Source organism: Leucopleurus acutus (assembly GCF_964270905.1).
Source record: "Leucopleurus acutus genome assembly, chromosome: 13".
Classification (NCBI taxonomy): Eukaryota; Metazoa; Chordata; class Mammalia; order Artiodactyla; family Delphinidae; genus Leucopleurus; species Leucopleurus acutus.
In genome coordinates this window covers 59,796,139-59,812,850 of record NC_139155.1, presented here as the reverse complement: position 1 = coordinate 59,812,850, position 16,712 = coordinate 59,796,139, and the positions used below count along the sequence as shown (strand labels likewise).

General features: G+C 46.2%; 1 protein-coding gene across 3 annotated transcripts in view; it reads right to left on the bottom strand.

Moving 5' to 3' along the window:
• PTPRM (protein tyrosine phosphatase receptor type M) overlaps nucleotides 1–16,712 on the bottom strand; it is a 752,167-nt gene that overhangs the window by 79,174 nt on the left and 656,281 nt on the right. For all 3 annotated transcript variants that reach the window (XM_082853409.1, XM_082853410.1, XM_082853411.1), the window contains 2 exons: nucleotides 8,563–8,639; nucleotides 5,003–5,039 (listed from right to left, as the gene is read on the bottom strand). In XM_082853409.1, coding sequence (XP_082709535.1) covers nucleotides 5,003–5,039; nucleotides 8,563–8,639 — 114 coding nt within the window. The remainder of the gene's footprint in view (nucleotides 1–5,002; nucleotides 5,040–8,562; nucleotides 8,640–16,712) is intronic.

Sequence of the window (16,712 nt, the reverse complement as noted above, 5' to 3'; positions counted from 1 at the left end):
ACAGAAGCGGCAGCACGCAGTGCAAGGTGGGGATCGTACATTATCCCGCCCCACCAGATACTACAGAGATGCTTGCAGAGCCCTGATGCAAGGCACAGGCACTCAGCTACGTGTTGGTTCTCCCCACGGGCCTCAAATCTATTTATGAAATGAGATGAGTAATGTCTTAAATGGTCAGAGGACAGAAAATACATTAAATTAGTTACAGCACAAAGCCTAGTACATAAAAGGCACTTAATATTTACTGAACGATGGACAAAGAAAAATGTCAAGTTTCAGAATGGAAGGTACTATATAAACCCAAAGTACGAATACAGAAAGAAAATGTATCTACTGTTTTTTTCTTAAATGAGAAGGAATCACACTTAAAAATCAACAGTTTTGACACTAGAACATGTTTAATATTAGAAAACATACTTTAGTTGTATGCAACCTGGATTGTTGAGTAAAATAAAAACTACAACTGCCCCCTGCCATTCCTGTTGTCTGGGTCATTCATTTCTATCCCAAATTTGCTTGTGGTTACTCCCTGCTATCTTTGTTTGCAGGTTTTTCTCTCCAGGATAATTCCACACTAATTAATCTTCTTCAAGCACTGTTTTCACCACCACATGGCGTAGAAACATCCTTCCTTTTTCCCTCCCTGCCTTTCTGCCTTTCATTAAATAATGCTCCTTATTCAAAGCCTTTTAATGTGTCCTCACTTTACCTGTCAGTTCTTTGTTCTTAACCCCTCTAATTCAGGGGTCTTAATCTAGGGGGTATAGATCTTTCAGGCTGGATTTTAGTAAGTTGGAGAATGCCTGAACTTCTGTGTAAAATTGCGTGTCTGTGTGAATTTGTCCTGAGCGACGATCCATTTCAAGAAGCAACCCAGAAGACCCAAGATGCCGTGGATGAAGACCCTTCCCCCTCAGGCGGTCTCCCTCCTGACCACTGCCAGGGGCTGTGCTCCTCCTAGACCTTGGGTGTCCTCCCACTCGGTCCATCCTCTGGATGAAGACCTGCCTCCCCCTCTACCCCCCGTCCGGCTCCTCTGAAACCCGGCCAAGTGCGGGTGCCCTACCCCGTGACTGCGATGTGCCCCCCCGGATTTCCTATCCTCTGGGTAGGATCTCCCCATGCTTCTGTGCATCTCCAGCCCACAGATGAGCTTGGAAGTGAGGCAGAGGGATGCGGTGCTGGACAGCCATGTCCATCCCAGACTTACAGCCACTTCTTCCACAACTGCCTCACACTGTCTTTCCTGAGTTCTCTGAAGCAGGACCCTTGAAGTCAGTTTGAAAAATAAACGTAGACAACAATGAAGAGAACGCTTCTGGTTCTCGCACCACGTGGCTGGCAGGCGTTCTCCCAAATCGTCTTGGAGGATTACGATCCGTTCTGGGTGACCCTACCCGCCTGTGTACTGCCTCTCTCCATGAACCAGCTTTCGAAATCCCAGCTCTGCCCCGCCTCTTTGTGTGGACGAAGCAGCCACAGACGTGAGTTCCTCTCCTCTGACCCCTGGCACGCCAAGTTGTTAAGTGCTGAGTGTTATACTTGTATTAATGGCTGGCCAGGCAGATGTGATGAAGTGCATACCGGATCATCGATATATTAGCTGCCAGATGGAAAACAATTAAAGGGTGGGGAGACGGGAAGAACACACTCAAAAAGCCACCGATCTGGCTTGAATGTGGTCCCTTCAATTTGCAGAAACATTACCATTATCATCAAAGGTCAAAGTCAGTTAAATCAATAAAGTTGAGGGAGGGGGAGAGGCTGAAGGGATAAATTCATGACACGCCCTCTGCATTGAAGGGACTTGCTAGAAATCTATGTATTTCCAACTCTTGGGCATAAAACCAGTTGTCAGGAAAATGGACCATTAATGTACTTTCAGGGGTTCCTGCTGTGAAGTGATTTTAAAGACTCATCTCAGTGCAAAATAGAGACGAAAAAAAAAGAGCAAAGGAGGGATTCAAAAACTGCACCTGCCTGTTAGACTTCATCACCCTTTTTGCTGGACTTTGAGAATCAGCTTGTTTGTGGTTTTTGTTTTTTTAGTGAAAGCTACCCACAAGCATGTTCTATTTACCTTGCCCAGGTCAATTACTGCAGACGAGCAGAAATCTTTATTACCGGCAACCGGAGGCCACCAGTTACACTGCGCTTGCGGCACACACTAGAAAAGACATTCTGACTTACCAATCTGCACGTCACGGTCTGAAGGTATGACTCATAACATGATAGGTACTGTCTGGACTGAATATTAGATTAAAAATCTGCTCACTCCTTCCTCCTCCTGCTGCACCAATAATAGCGATGGAAGGACTGCCTGGTCGTGGAGTCCAACCTGTAGCCCACCCAGCACCGAGGAAAGGGCCACGCTCTGTGAACAGCGGGGTACCCTTCTCTGCTAAAGGCACCATGGTGGTCTCCTGCAAACATTACATTTGCTACTTCTCAGCTGCCTACAAGTATATTTGCTCATGAATACTTGAGAGGTTGAAGGCTGCCATGGACGACTGCTAAGCAGTTAAGTATCGTGACCTCCCTCGGGGACAGAGAGGCAGAGAGAACGAAGGAAGGGAGGGGACCCATGTAGGGCTTTGCGGGTTTCAATCTCTACTTCTGCTGGCTGTTGAGTCACATGAATCTACAGTGAAAACTGTGAAAATTTGAATCAGATTTAATTTTTTGCTTATACTTTCTATGAAAACGTGGGCTGCTAATCAAGAACTCTGGAGCGTTTTGTATATTTTGCCATAAAATTTTCATGTAAATTTGTAAAAACTGCAAATTTCAAATAATCTTCAGGTGTATGAAATCAGAGCTGTTATGACCCTGACTTGGGGGCATTCTGAAAGCCTTGCGGATCCTGTGAAGCACTAGTGATGGTTCCTCCACAGGCATTGGTTAGTTCGGTTTGGAAGCTCCCAGGGTTGGACTCAGAGGTCCGGAACCACGTCCTCGTTCTGTCTAGATGTGAGACAAGCTGGGCACTTGCTCTCTGAAGCCCTTAGCACCTCCTAACAAGGGCCTGCCTTGTGCCAGGCTCACACCGGGCACTGTCTGTGCGGTGTTTCTTCTGACTGCAAGGCGACCTTGGAAGGAGACTTTACTGACGTCATTCCAGGGAAGGAAATACACTGGACCTGGGTGTAGAATTATAAGTGGTGACGTAAGACTGGACTCTACGAGTGGTACCACCAGGCTTTTGCTGTGGCCGTGGGGATTGAGGGTAAGGCTCCATTTTGGCTACACCTAGAGTTTGTCCACCCCAGAGCTCTGGTGCCCAACACCACCAGTGCGGAAAAGCCAAATGTAGCTCTTTAAGTCAACATTAAAACTTCAAATTCAGTTCCTCATTCACAGGGCATACATTTTTTTTTTTTTTTTTGCGGTACACGGGCCTCTCACTGTTGTGGCCTCTCCCGTTGCGGAGCACAGGCTCCGGACGCGCAGGCTCAGCGGCCATGGCTCACGGCCCAGCCGCTCCGCGGCACGTGGGATCCTCCCGGACCGAGTCACGAACCCGCGTCCCCTGCATCGGCAGGCGGACTCTCAACCACTGCGCCACCAGGGAAGTCCCGCAGTGCATACATTTTGAGTAACAGTGGCCACGAATGACTAGCGGCTACCATACTGGATGGCACAGACAGAGAAGATTTCCACCAATGCAGGAAGTTCTACCGGCTGCTGCTGCTCTAAGTGTTGGGATTCTGGTCTCTGGCTACGACCGCCTCTTCTACCTCGTGACTCATTCACTGAACTTGGCCTCAATCCTTTAGCGCCCTCCTTCTCCTCGTGGCGCACTGGACACCTCTGACCTACCCGCCTCCAAGCTGAGACTTTTCCATCCATGATTTCTTGTCGTCCTTTATTCCCTTGCTCCTTTGACTTGCTCTTGGGCAACCCCCAGCCAATCCCTAAATGTTGGCAGGTTGCATCCTTCGGATTTCCCTGTTCCTGTTTCTGGGATATGATGCATTACCAGAAACGATGATAAAATAATAAAAGGGAGAGAACGTATTCTCTATTCATCCCTAACTCTTTAACCCTAGCAGGTCCTCTCTGCTTCCCAGCACTTCTTTGGTTCACCTTGTACTGACTCACCAACTCATCCCTGACAATGCCTCTTCCTGAAATCCTCAGATCTCCCACGATCCTCACCCTCCACAGATGACCCGCCCCATCGCTGGTGGGGTACAAAAACCATGCCATGTATATATACGTACAATTGAATCACTCTGTGATTCAATAGCAGAAATTAACACAACATTGTAAACAACTACACTTGAATAAAATAAATTAAAAAAAGAACAAAACCACGCCATGAACTTCCCCAACACGTTCCTCTGACTTTCTTTCTGTTTCCTTTAGCCAAAGTGAGCCACCAACTGCTTTCTACCCAGGAGCACTGACTCGCTGCTTTCAGATCTTTGCTCGTGATGTCTCTCTCAATTAGATGTTTTCTCCCCACAAGCTCACCTCTGCCACAAAGCTGTTTTTGAATCATCCCACCCAAAAGCCACCTCCTTCTTGTCCGAGTTTCCCAAGCCTGTTATCTGTACCTTGCACACAAGGTTTTAAGTGATACTGCGTGTACAGATGTCCTCCCCACTGACCCACACCAATGTGAGACGGGTGCTTGCTGGATGCGGCTTGCATTCCCAGCAGTGACCAGCTCAGGTCTTTGTTCAGTACCTATTTATTCAACGAATATCTATGTATCAATTTTTGCAAATGTCAGATTAATTGCTAAGGCAGACAGAGTTGATTCAATAATTAACTGATGAACACATTTCTTCTAATGATCTCAACATGAAGTTCTAACCGAATGATTACATCACCAGGACCTCTGATGGGAAACCAGGGTGCATGTGTTGATGGCTAACACTGCAATCATCGGGGCTACGGCACTGTGCAACAGAGCTCCTAGGGAGGGTGGGCTGGGTATGAAATGACAGAGCGGGCAAACAAACAGAGAAAGACATCAAAGCTGGAATCAACTTACCTTGCGTAGCAATATAATGATTGGGTCGATGATAACCCTAAAAATAAATGAGAAAGAATATTTGACAAACTGAAAAATCAATAAGCAGCACAGAAATCACATGCTAAGTTTGCCAAAATGATGCACCTACAGATACCAATAGCTGCATCGTTTGAAAGTTACATGCCCAGACCTGGGACCACTGAGCACCTCTTAATGAGCCAAGGTGCATCGAATATAACAGTCCTGATGCCTGCGCGGTGGGGAGTAGGTGAGTAACTTAATCACACCCAGGCTACGAGATGATGGATGAGCAGAAAACACTAACAACTTACGGATTTTCTGAAATAACATGACCACAGCTCTGATTAGAGCGTAAACCGGCTAGGAATGTGCAACAGGATTTCATCTGTGTTTGGGATGTTATTGGCAATGTGACAAAGCTTTAACGCATATTCTGTTACATCAATATAGGCAGTTATATCAACTGTAATACCAAACAGCATTTTTAAACACTGCTAATACCAAGACACGATGCTGTAGCAAGGACCAGGAATTTAAAGAGGTAGAAGTTCCGCAAGACCCCTTCCTTTTATCATGACCCTACTAGAAGGGGGAAAGATGAAAACTGGGACCAAAGCAAGAAGGAAACAAGGGACATCACAGGATCGATATCTGGGAAAGATAAAGCCAATTTAGAGAAAATGACACACAGGTAACATATAATATCACCACGGACCTTAATACTTCCCCTTTCTGTCCCCTGAGATGCCCCAAAATACTATGCCCAAAACCAGCTGAAAAAGAGACTAAAGATACTTGGAGAGGAAATACCAATTCCTCAGACCACTTAGATGAATATCTGTTAGATCTTTTTGCTCTTAAAAGCAAGTCTACAAGAGTGAACAAGCAAAGCAAACACATTCTTTTGTACAGCTGGCCTGCTGCAGGTGTCTGACATAGAGTCACGACAGACATTAAGGAGGCTTATTCAGATGGTCAGTCATTTCCTGCCAGCTGGTGAGCTCCACGCAGCAAGATCTGGTTGGACTCATCACCGTATGTGTCAGTCTGCAAGGTGCTGGGAGATGGGGGCTGGCACGGTCCATGGAGACCTCTGATGCTGAGCACAATGGCAGTCCCCAGGCCTCCCCTACTTGACCTGCCAGCAGCATGAGCACAACTGAACCCCCGAAATGCCTTCTTCGTTGGCCTCTGGATGTGACGCTCTGGCTTTCTCCCTGCCTGGCCGCAGTTCCCGCTCTTCATTCCTCCATCCCCTCCTGCTTTCCCTGGTGGCGATGCTGGGACGCCCTGTGTCTGGACTCTCCTCTGTCTACCCCACTCCCCTGATGAGCTCCTCCAGCCTCACGGCCATCGGCACCCGGTGTCCTGGGAGCCCTGCATCCTCACCTCCTGCCACGCCTCTGCCCTGAAACCCTGGGGCGAACCAGTGCCGACTCCCCTCCCCTCAGACGTCTGATGCACATTTAAAGTTGAACACATATAAACCCAGCTCCTCATTTCCTCCCCACTCCGAGTCCGCTCCACCACAGTCCTGTGCAGATAACAGTGACCCCACCTCCTGAAGGCATGCGGGCCCCTCCTTCCCCAGCCTCCACCTCAGCCCAGACCCAGGATTCTCCCATCTCCCTCCCTCTGGCCGCCTGCCCCTGGCCAGGCCACCCTCAGCCACCTAGCGGGCCTCCTCGCTTTGACCACCCCCCCCCCGCCCCCCGCCGACCTACAGTTCGTCCTCCTCCCGGCTTCCAGATCCCTCACTCCTCCACAGCTGCCGGGCATGCTCCACAGCCAGGCCTTTTCCTGGGCTGCCTCTCGGCCTGGAGGCTCAGCCCCCAGATATCCCCCCGGCCCAGACCCCCACTTTCTCGGTGGAGTTGACACTCCACCGCCACTGTGTTCCTCCTACCGTCTACGACACCAGAGAGACTTAACCGGCTTGTTTCATTTGTGGTCTCTTCCTCCCGGTTAGACCATCAGGTCCATTATGTCAGAGCTTTCTTTTTGGTTTTGGTTTGAATTGTGCACAGTTACAACACCAGTGCCTCAAACAGTTACTGACCTGTAATAGGTGCTCAATAAAATCTCATTGACTAAGTGAAAAGGGGCCCTGAATTCTGACTCTTTTCTCTGTTAAAACGAGAACTAATGAATCTGGTATTTTCATTACTTTTAGGTCCTCCCTCCTCTGTGTCTCTACCCAGCCGTTCTTGAGAGCTTAGTTCAAATGGCCTCCAGGACAAAGCCTGATCTGATCACAGCCACTCCTCAGAGGGTGGTTCGGCAGATGCTGAGGACTTAACAGCATCTGAGGCCTGTGTCAGGGGCAGGGGTACAGCAGGACCCGGACACTGTCCCTCTGCTCAAGGACCCAGAGGGCTGTGGGAGCTGGGACTGTGGTGTGAACAGGGTTCTCCTGGACTCTCCCCAGGGAACAAGTGTCAGAGGGAAGACGTTCCTTACTCCAGCTCCTAAGCTGTGAGGCCTCAGGGAGAAGGCACAAGGTCTTGGGCACCTCTGAGTACTCCTGTGAGGCATTCCCTAAATAGTTCCCAAATAAAGTGGTAAGTGTAATGTGCCTTTGGAGGAAACTCTGCTTTAATAAAAACTTCTACCTTGGATTGGTTATGTTTTTGGTCATTATCAAATGTAGAGCCTAGGGGTCTTTGTTTGAAGACTGAGATATGAATTAGTCTTCAAATAATCCTCTGTCAGGCCTCAAATCTATAACCCCCAAATGCCAAACCCTCCCAAGAAGCATAACATTCTCGTAGTCATTTTCAGATAACTCTTAGAGATTGTAATGCTAGTATTTTTAGTAATACTCAACCAAGACAAGAAAGGAATCCACATATCTGAATAAAACTTGTGCAAGGAAGTACTGATGGATTAAGAAACAGTATGAAGGCCAAGCACAGAGGATGCCTTGGGAACTGAGATCTGTTTAATGTAAACTTGGGCCTTGGAGGTAACAGCAACTTTCCCTTGATTTTCACTCTACACTTTTGATTTCATTCATTCTTTCAAGTGAAAACATGCTGTCTCCCAAAGAATTTATTCTAATGTAAGACATTAAGTTAACATGATGCAGAATGAACAAAGGAGCAGGCTTCAATAATTAAGCAGTCTACATATTTAATGACACGTCTTGCATGCATCAGAGGTCCTGGCTAACAGCTGCAGATGACTTTGAAGGCAACTTGAAAGTGCTATGATGACAAGAGATGGTAAATCATCAAATTAGGAATTAGAGAGTTTTGTCCTATTAATATGCAAGCAGACTTTTTTAAGTGTCAAATAATCCAATCTGTTGACAAAAAAATGGAAATACCATTTTCTTAGTCCACAGAAGTGTGGGATGGCAAAGGAGGCAGGGAACGTCACGGGGAGCTCACCAGTCCGAGGCTGACATGTCTCCACCATCGAGTTCTGCGTGTACGGGACAGGGCATGTGTTTGCTCCCAGGGTTGGACCAGCCTGTGTCCACGCGTCTTAGAGCAGACACACGGGGTGCTATTTGTCAGAACACACGGGTTTACTGACAGTTTCAAGATACATACATCGATATAATTTCCGTTGATATAGTCTGAGTTGTTGTCTCCTTCTATGGTCTGCAGCCTCACCCGGGAATGATCATCTGCAAAAGGAAAAAAAACCCAGCAATTAACAAGAGCTATCCCCACCATGTTAAGCACATTACAGAGAGGTATTCCACATCCACGCTGCTTTAAAGATAAACGGAGAATTAAATACTACACGCCTACATTCTTGCTCTTAAGACAGGGAAGGGTTTTTATAATCCTTTGCGTTTTACAGGAAATCTCATTAACGTACTCTTTGATCATTTACAGATGTGAAGCATTGGCAGAGGTTTGAAACTTTTACCTAGAGTCCTGTGAATCACAGTGGAATGATTTCTTGATTTCTTGGACTGGAAGTTCAACAGCTTCACTAAATCACATGTGAGCCCTGAGATTCTGAAGGTTGCCTGTGACATCCAGCTTGACAAATGATGGTTATAAACCACGGCCCAGCCTCCCAGGAGATGTGGACATGATTCTAACCTCAGTCATTGACCCAGAGTTCTCTCCCCCTGCCCTGAGGGCATCGGCCGGTGGAGCAAGTCTGTCCCCATCAGCCACGTGACCCCAGGCCACTCAGTTACACCACCAAGCCTTGGCCACTCACCTGAAGGAGGGATGACAGCGCCTGCCTCACACTGGGCTGTTTTAATGATTAAACAAAAACACAAACTGCTGACACACACCAAGTACTGTATAGGGGTCGTGATGGTGGTCCAATTAGCTATAGTAAACATGTTTTCTGAATGGAAAATTTTCTCCATAAATGCTACTGAGACATCTCAATAATTTCCTTGAAATCTAAATTTTAAAAAGGAAAGTGCTAAAACCTCTATAAGGGCATGGATTTTCCTGTTTTGCTCACTGTCCTACCCCTGACCCCTATATCAGGGTCTGGAACATCGCAGAATTTCCCCCAAATATCTTTTAAATGAGTCAAAAGTGAACTTTTTGTTTTTTTTAAAAATACGTCCTTTAAAAACTGTTTTCCTAAATGAATGTTCTTTGAAGCAGAGGATCCCTTTCTTCCAGTGAAAGCTTACACCCAAACCCAATATTTGGCAGATAAAGGCCAGCTGCTCTGAGGGGGAAGGAGTGTGGCCTCTGAGAGGTGGTCTGGGGAGAGCACTTTGCAAACCACTCTTCCCCTGACGCAGGGCAGTGGGAGCTCCTGCCTCTAAACTGCCGACATTTCATTTGGGTTAGTGGGTGAGAAATGATACCCCCAGACTGAGGCAAGAGCCAGGGAGCCTGCAGGTGACAGACCGTCTGACCCAAGGTCACTGGACGAACTGTCGATTTGAACCCGTTCCTTGGCTTGACGTGCTGAGTGAGAGCCAGCGTTTCAGCTGATCCCTCTGGTTCAGCCCTCCTTGGAGGAATGTTCTGTGTCCAACAGTGGGGCTAGAGGGAGATCCGTGTCGAGCTTCTAACTCTCCTTCATTGATGGGGCTTCTCACTCCAGTTCCGGACAGATGGTCGTATCGTTTCCTGTCTGTGCCTTACGATTAGCCTGGGCTCAGTACATTTACCCGGAGAGTGGGGATAAAGTGGGTGGGACACGGGCGAAGCCTGGAGGGAGCCGTGTCTCCCTGCTCTGCTCATGGAGAACATGTGCGGGCAGTGGTCCCGCATGTGGGCTCTGGAGTCAGGGGTGCCGGTTGGAACCCCTCACTTGTGATTTCGGGCGAGTTGCTTCGTCTCTCTGGGCTTTCCTTTCCTGAGCTGCAAAATGGGGATTCACAGCGCCTCCCCATGGGGTTACGGTGAGCGTGAACATAACACACAGGAAGAGATGAGCAGAGAGCCCGGTGTACAGCGAGTGATGGATAATGCCAGCTGCTGTCATCACCACGTGCTGGGTGACACACACTCGTGCTTTGCTTCTCACCATCTTTACACTGGCTGCCCAAACCGACAAGAGCAACCCAGGACCCACGGGCAGGCAGGAATTTTCCCCATGGTGACCTGCTCCAAGCACTAGTTTCCTGGAATCCATTTTGCTTAACACCGGAGGCCCCTGTCCAGAGTTTGCGCGTGTCGTGGGGGGGGGGGGGCGGGTTCTTGGGGCACTGGGACGTGTGGCTTGTCACCGCTTTCGCACGTGCTGGCAGAGCCAGTGCACACACGGCCACGGCAGAGGGAGCTCGAAGCGGCTCTGCGGGTAAAGCCATTTGAGCTTCCCGAATGAAAGATGCTACAACAGAATCGAACCACGGCTCCTCTGCACACACTGGGCTGTCAGTCGGCTCCTCTGAAGGAGGTTAGGTTCACTCCCTGCTCTCCCTGACTTTCCCTGGGCTGTGCTTTAAAAGGCAGGCAGCACATTCGAGCCTCCTAATCTTTAGATGCAAGGCTATCTCAGGATCTGTTGTGCTCCTTGTCAGAATCCCTCCTCTTTCATGCTTTATATCCCTGAGAACCTCAGGATGAATGCCACCAGGTCCCCGTGATCTACCACCACTGGGCCTCTCAAGTGGTTCTGGAATGTTCTCATTAGGGACTTGGATCTCAGACAAGGCTGCACTCTCATCTCCCATCAACAGAGCCTTTGAAATAAAGAATTTCCCCAACATCGTCTACTATTCAATCAGCTAACCCCCCACAGAGCTGTTTTTTTTTAACTTCACTGCTATTTCTCCATTTTTTTTTAAGAGCAACAAATGTCAAAGATTTTTATTTAGTTAATGAAGGAAGCAGGAAGATGTTACAACTGGTTCAAGGAGAATTTACCAGCAGATCTATAACCAGATCTAGTTATCTAGATAGATAAATCAATCTATGCAGGTATATAGATATAGATAGATAAGTAGATAATCTAAATCAGGATATGCCATGGAATGAATTTACAAAGAAATGGAAAACTGGCTCTTACTGGAACTACTGACCCCCTAAGGACACAACTCATTTACATATTATTTCTCCAAATTTAATTGCTCTACTTCCCGCATGACATAGAAGCCTGTAAGACACATGTGAAGCCTATTTCCTATGTAGACCGGACTGTTTTTATTTCTCTTCATTTGTATGCTCTTTCTGTATTTTAAAGTTGATTCTACAAGACTATGTATGACCCCTTGTGGTCAGAGACCACGTAGTGTCCACTCCGAACATCCCCACAAGGGTTCTTCATGAGGGTCACAGTGCCCACCTGCAGGGCTCCTCTCAGAGCCCAGCAGTGGTTCTGCCCTACACACGGCTATGGGCACCAAGGATGACCTCTTCCCTAGGCTAATGAATATGGCAGAAGAAGGGCAAGTTGTGTTCAGGCGAGGCTCACCGGGGCTTCCCTGGGTGCTGGCCATGGTCCGGTTGTGGACTTGGTTAGTGCTTTTACGAGTGTTTGCTTTACAACAATGTATTAACCCATATATGGATGTATTATACCCTTTTCTGTACCTATATTTCACACTTTAAAAATACAAGAGTCCACCTTGAGGATAATACGCTCAGACACAAAAGGGCAAATACTGTATGATCCCACTTATATGAAGCATCTGGAGTGGTCAAATCCGTGGAAGCAGCAAGTGGGATAGTGGTTGGCAAGCGCTGGGATGGTGGGGAAGAGTGAGCTCTTGTTTCACGGGTGCAGAAGAAACCTAATGTCACTGAACGGTACACTTAAGAATGGTTAAGATGCTAAGTTTTATGTTGTGTGTCTGTTACCAAAATTAAAAAAAACGAAGAGCCCACATTCTCCATGCCTCCTTGTAGGACACCTCCTCACATTCCACTCGAGCCCTGGGCTCCCAGGAAGCAGTACTTTCAAGGTGGGAAGGGCACCTCGAGGACCTGCTGTCTCATAGCCCGTGGGGTCCCTTCTGCTGGTCTCCTCCTGAGAGGGGCTCGTTCCCTTCCACGATGAAGGAGAGGCAGTGACTATATGGCCTGCTCCTTGAGGACAACTGCCATACTTTATAAAGTGTGCTGAGTAGGTATGTTTGGGAATTATTGAAATGAGGCCTACGAGGTGTTCTTTCTTTCTGTGACGACATAAGTGTGAGTACTGATGAGTCAGTGTCAGTTGAGACAGGCAGGTTCTTTCTTTCTGTGAGGACATAAGTGTGAGTACTGATGAGTCAGCGTAAGTTGAGACAGGCAGGTTCTTTCTTTCTGTGACGACATAAGTGTGAGTACTGATGAGTCAGCATCAGTTGAGACAGGCAGGTTCTTTCTTTCTGTGATGACATAAGTGTGAGTACTGATGAGTCAGCGTCAGTTGAGACAGGCAGGTTCTTTCTTTCTGTGATGACATAAGTGTGAGTACTGATGAGTCAGCATCAGTTGAGACAGGCAGGCAGATATTTCAGCAGGGAGAGTGGGCTCCCCCTCGGGTAGGAAGGAGAACACGGGGGCAGGAGCTAAGCCCACAGAGAGAAGAGTATGGAGTTTCCTTAAAAATCTAAAAATTAGAGCTACAGAGGATATGGCAATTCCACTTGTGGGTGTGTATCTTGGGAAAACCATCAATCGACAAGACACATGCACCCCAACGTTTAGTGCTGCCTTGTTTCCAAGGGCCTAGACTTGGAAGCAACCTAAATGTCCTTGGGAGGAAGAATGGATAAAGAAGATGTGGTACATATGTACGGTGGAATATTACTCAGCCATGAAATGAGGGGGGCTGGTCCTCGCACAACTGCCCTTCTTGGGTGGGATGTTAGCACTTATCCAGTTAATCCTCTGCCTCCCAGCGGGCTGTTGGGAAAACCATCCATCCTAAACAGCAGTGAAATTAATAGGAAAGTATCACCCTCCTCCATGCTGAGCCAGTGAAAGTAAAACCAAAGAAGTAAGAGAACCGCCCCTCCAGCCACAAGAGTCTACTCCAAGCTGCTGCTCGGGCACCTGAGAACGACTTGGCAACAGAAACTGGATTCTCAGACATCCTCTATCACATCAAGCCCTCATCTCAGGTGACTATAAAAGCAATAAACATAGATTGTTGGAGGCAAATAAAGCAGGACACGGAGGCTCACTGCCGTATTTTCTTGAAATCTGATTCACCTTGAATCTGATGCCAATTAAGAAGACTAATATGTACCAACCATTCTTTTAGAAAAGCTCAGTGCCTTCTGTTGCGGCTGAATAGTATCAAATGACTATAGGGAGATGCCCAGAGGATGTTTCTGGCCTGAAGCACATACGGGGTCACTCAGGCAAAGGATCCACAGAAACGCCAGCTGTCCACTGGTTGAACCCCGTCCTCCCAGTTGGCTTTGGAGGCCGACCAGCTGGAAGTCGGCCAGAGTCCAGCAACTGGGTCAAAAGGAGGAAGAAGCTTGGAGAACTAGATTGCTCAGGTATGAAGGTTGGGAAATCCAGTGGGATTTGTGGTTAACAATAGGTCAGTTACTGACCACGAAAACCAAGCGGTCAAGACTGCAAGGACTTGGTGTTTCTTGGAGACACAGCTGGGTAAGGCTGACAGGACCTGACTCTGGAGGTATAAACTGTCGTCCCTGTTTCTCTCCTAGGATGGGTGTGTTTTCTTGGTTATTCCAAAGCCATTTCATGTTCACATTGGGTAGTACGTGAAAATAACAGGGCTTTGGTACTCGGAGACCCTGATCCAGATGCTGGCTCTACTCATCCCACCAATTGTGAGCTTAGACAAAATCTGAATCTGCTGAGCTTCATCTGTAAAAGGGGGTGATGATGGTGGTTCCTTCATAGGAACGTTGAGGAGACCAAGTGAGATAATACATGTCAACATAGGACAGTTCTCTCTCAAGAACACAGAACAGTTAGATCTTAAGAAGATGTGGGAGATACACACACACACACACACACACACACACACACACACACACTGGACTATTACTCAGACATAAAAAAGAATGAAATAATGCCATTTGCAGCAACATGGATGGACCTTGAGATTATCATACTAAGCAAAGTAAGCCGGACAGAGAAAGACAAATATGTGATATTGCTTGTATGTGGAATCTAAGAAAATGATACAAATGAACTTATTTACAAAAAGGAATAGACTCACAGAGGTAAAAACAAACTTATGGTTACCAAAGGGGAAAGCGGAGGAGGAGGGATAAATTAGGAGTTGGGGATTAATAGATACACACTACTATATATAAAATAGACAACAAGGACCTACTGTATAGCACAGGGAACTATGTTCAATATCTTGTAATAACCTATTTATATATATTCAGTTTTATATATACATAAAATGGAATCACTTTGCCGTACACCTGAAACACTGAAAATCAACTAAAAAAAAGGAATAAAATACAATAAAAAAGGAAATTACTCTCTTCTACGAATAAAAGCAACACCCTTGCTGGAGTTCGGCAATTCACAGCACAACGAGCCCAGTAGGCTTGTTTGGGGACCAGCAGAGCAGAGTGGAACTGAAAACTCCATGCACCCACTTTTTGGGGAAGATGAGTTTAGCTAGTTTTAAAGAAGAAACAGGAAAAGGTCTGGAAATAGGCCGAATACTTCTCAACAACTCCTTCATCTGATTCCCCCGGCATCCACTCAGCAGCTTTTGTTTTCCATCCCTGATTCTGTACAGTGTTGTACAGAGGTTAAGATCACAGGCTTTGGGGTAAAAATCCCTGGGTTTGATCCTAATTCTGTCACTTTCCAGTTGTGTGACCTTGGACAAGTTATTTAACCTCCGTGCCTCAGTTTCTACCACTGTAAAATGGAAATAGAAGTGTGCCTACCTTGCAGCGTTTCTGTGAGGACTGAGTTAATACAAGTCACGCATTAGTGTCTGGTACATAGTTAGAACTAAGTAAAGGTGAGCTGGCACCTGTATCATTACTGCTGTGACTTCATGACCTGACAATTTTTCTCACCTGAACAGTTTCATCTTTGCCTACAGACTGCCCCCTTTCCAGTGAATCCATGCTGAGAGCTACTTTCCTAAAACACAATTTATTTTCTCCCCACCCAATGATTTCAGCAGGGAACTGATCAACAGTGATCTTATAAAACAATGGAATCTGAAATGATCATTACAAAGGGTTATTAGACTTTTAATTTCTTTACTTGGAAAGATCTCTGTGACATACTGTAAGTGAAGGAGAGCAGGTTACAAAGCAGCAAGTCTCCTAAGAGTCTGTTTATATGAAATAACCGAACGCATTTGGATATGTGTCTAGGAAGGCATTGGGCAACTGAAGGGATGGGGCTTCTGCTGGGTGACAAAATCTGGAGGGATACTGACTTTTCCATTTAGGATTTTATGTACCACTTTAATTGTCTACATAGTTTATACTGTCTTAGGAATCAGAAAGAAAACAATAAATCTATTTTTATTTTATAAAATAAAGCCAACAACTTCAAGGCATAGAGAAAAGAGATTTGAAGGAAATAGAAATAAAATGTTAGCAGGGTTTGATTTGTTTGGTGTGGTCCTGGACAATTTCCCCCCTCTTTTCTTCACTGCACACATTTTCTTTAATGTGTATGAACTGTTTTTATAATTGGAAAAAGAAACCTATTTAGCCATGGATGAATGGAATATGATCAAACCTCAATTAATGTTTATATAATAATCACAACTCAATGCTGCCCCATCCAGGAGGGTAATAAACTCTGCCATTTTGAGAAACTCAATCTGCATTAAAGATACGTTGCTATTCCTCCAATTTCTTTCAAAAAAGCCCTTACTACATGAAATAGGGCAAAAATCATATTTTTGGTTAAGAAACAGGCCCATAAAGACCTGGCCATAACAAACCATTGCTTAATGCTGAGAAGTTATAATCGGCTGGGACTTTTCCAAACGTATGTCTGCATGTGTGTATTTATGCGTGTTTATGGTGTGTGTATATACATATGCACGCATGTATACATATATGCATGTGCACACATGTATTTATAGTGTTTATATAACTATGTATTTACATGTGTGTATATATGTATGTGTATAAATATGTCTCTGTGTATATGCATATACGTGTACATGTATGTATGTTTGTATATATGTATGTATTTACGTGTGGGTGTGTATATATGCATGCATGTGTGTGTGTGTGTGTGTGTGTGTGTGTGTGTGTATGACTGTCTTCACACATTAGAGGTGGGGTAATTAGAGATTTAAAGCAGGTCCCTCAGTCCCTGAAACATGTTATTTATGCCCTTTTAATCAAATA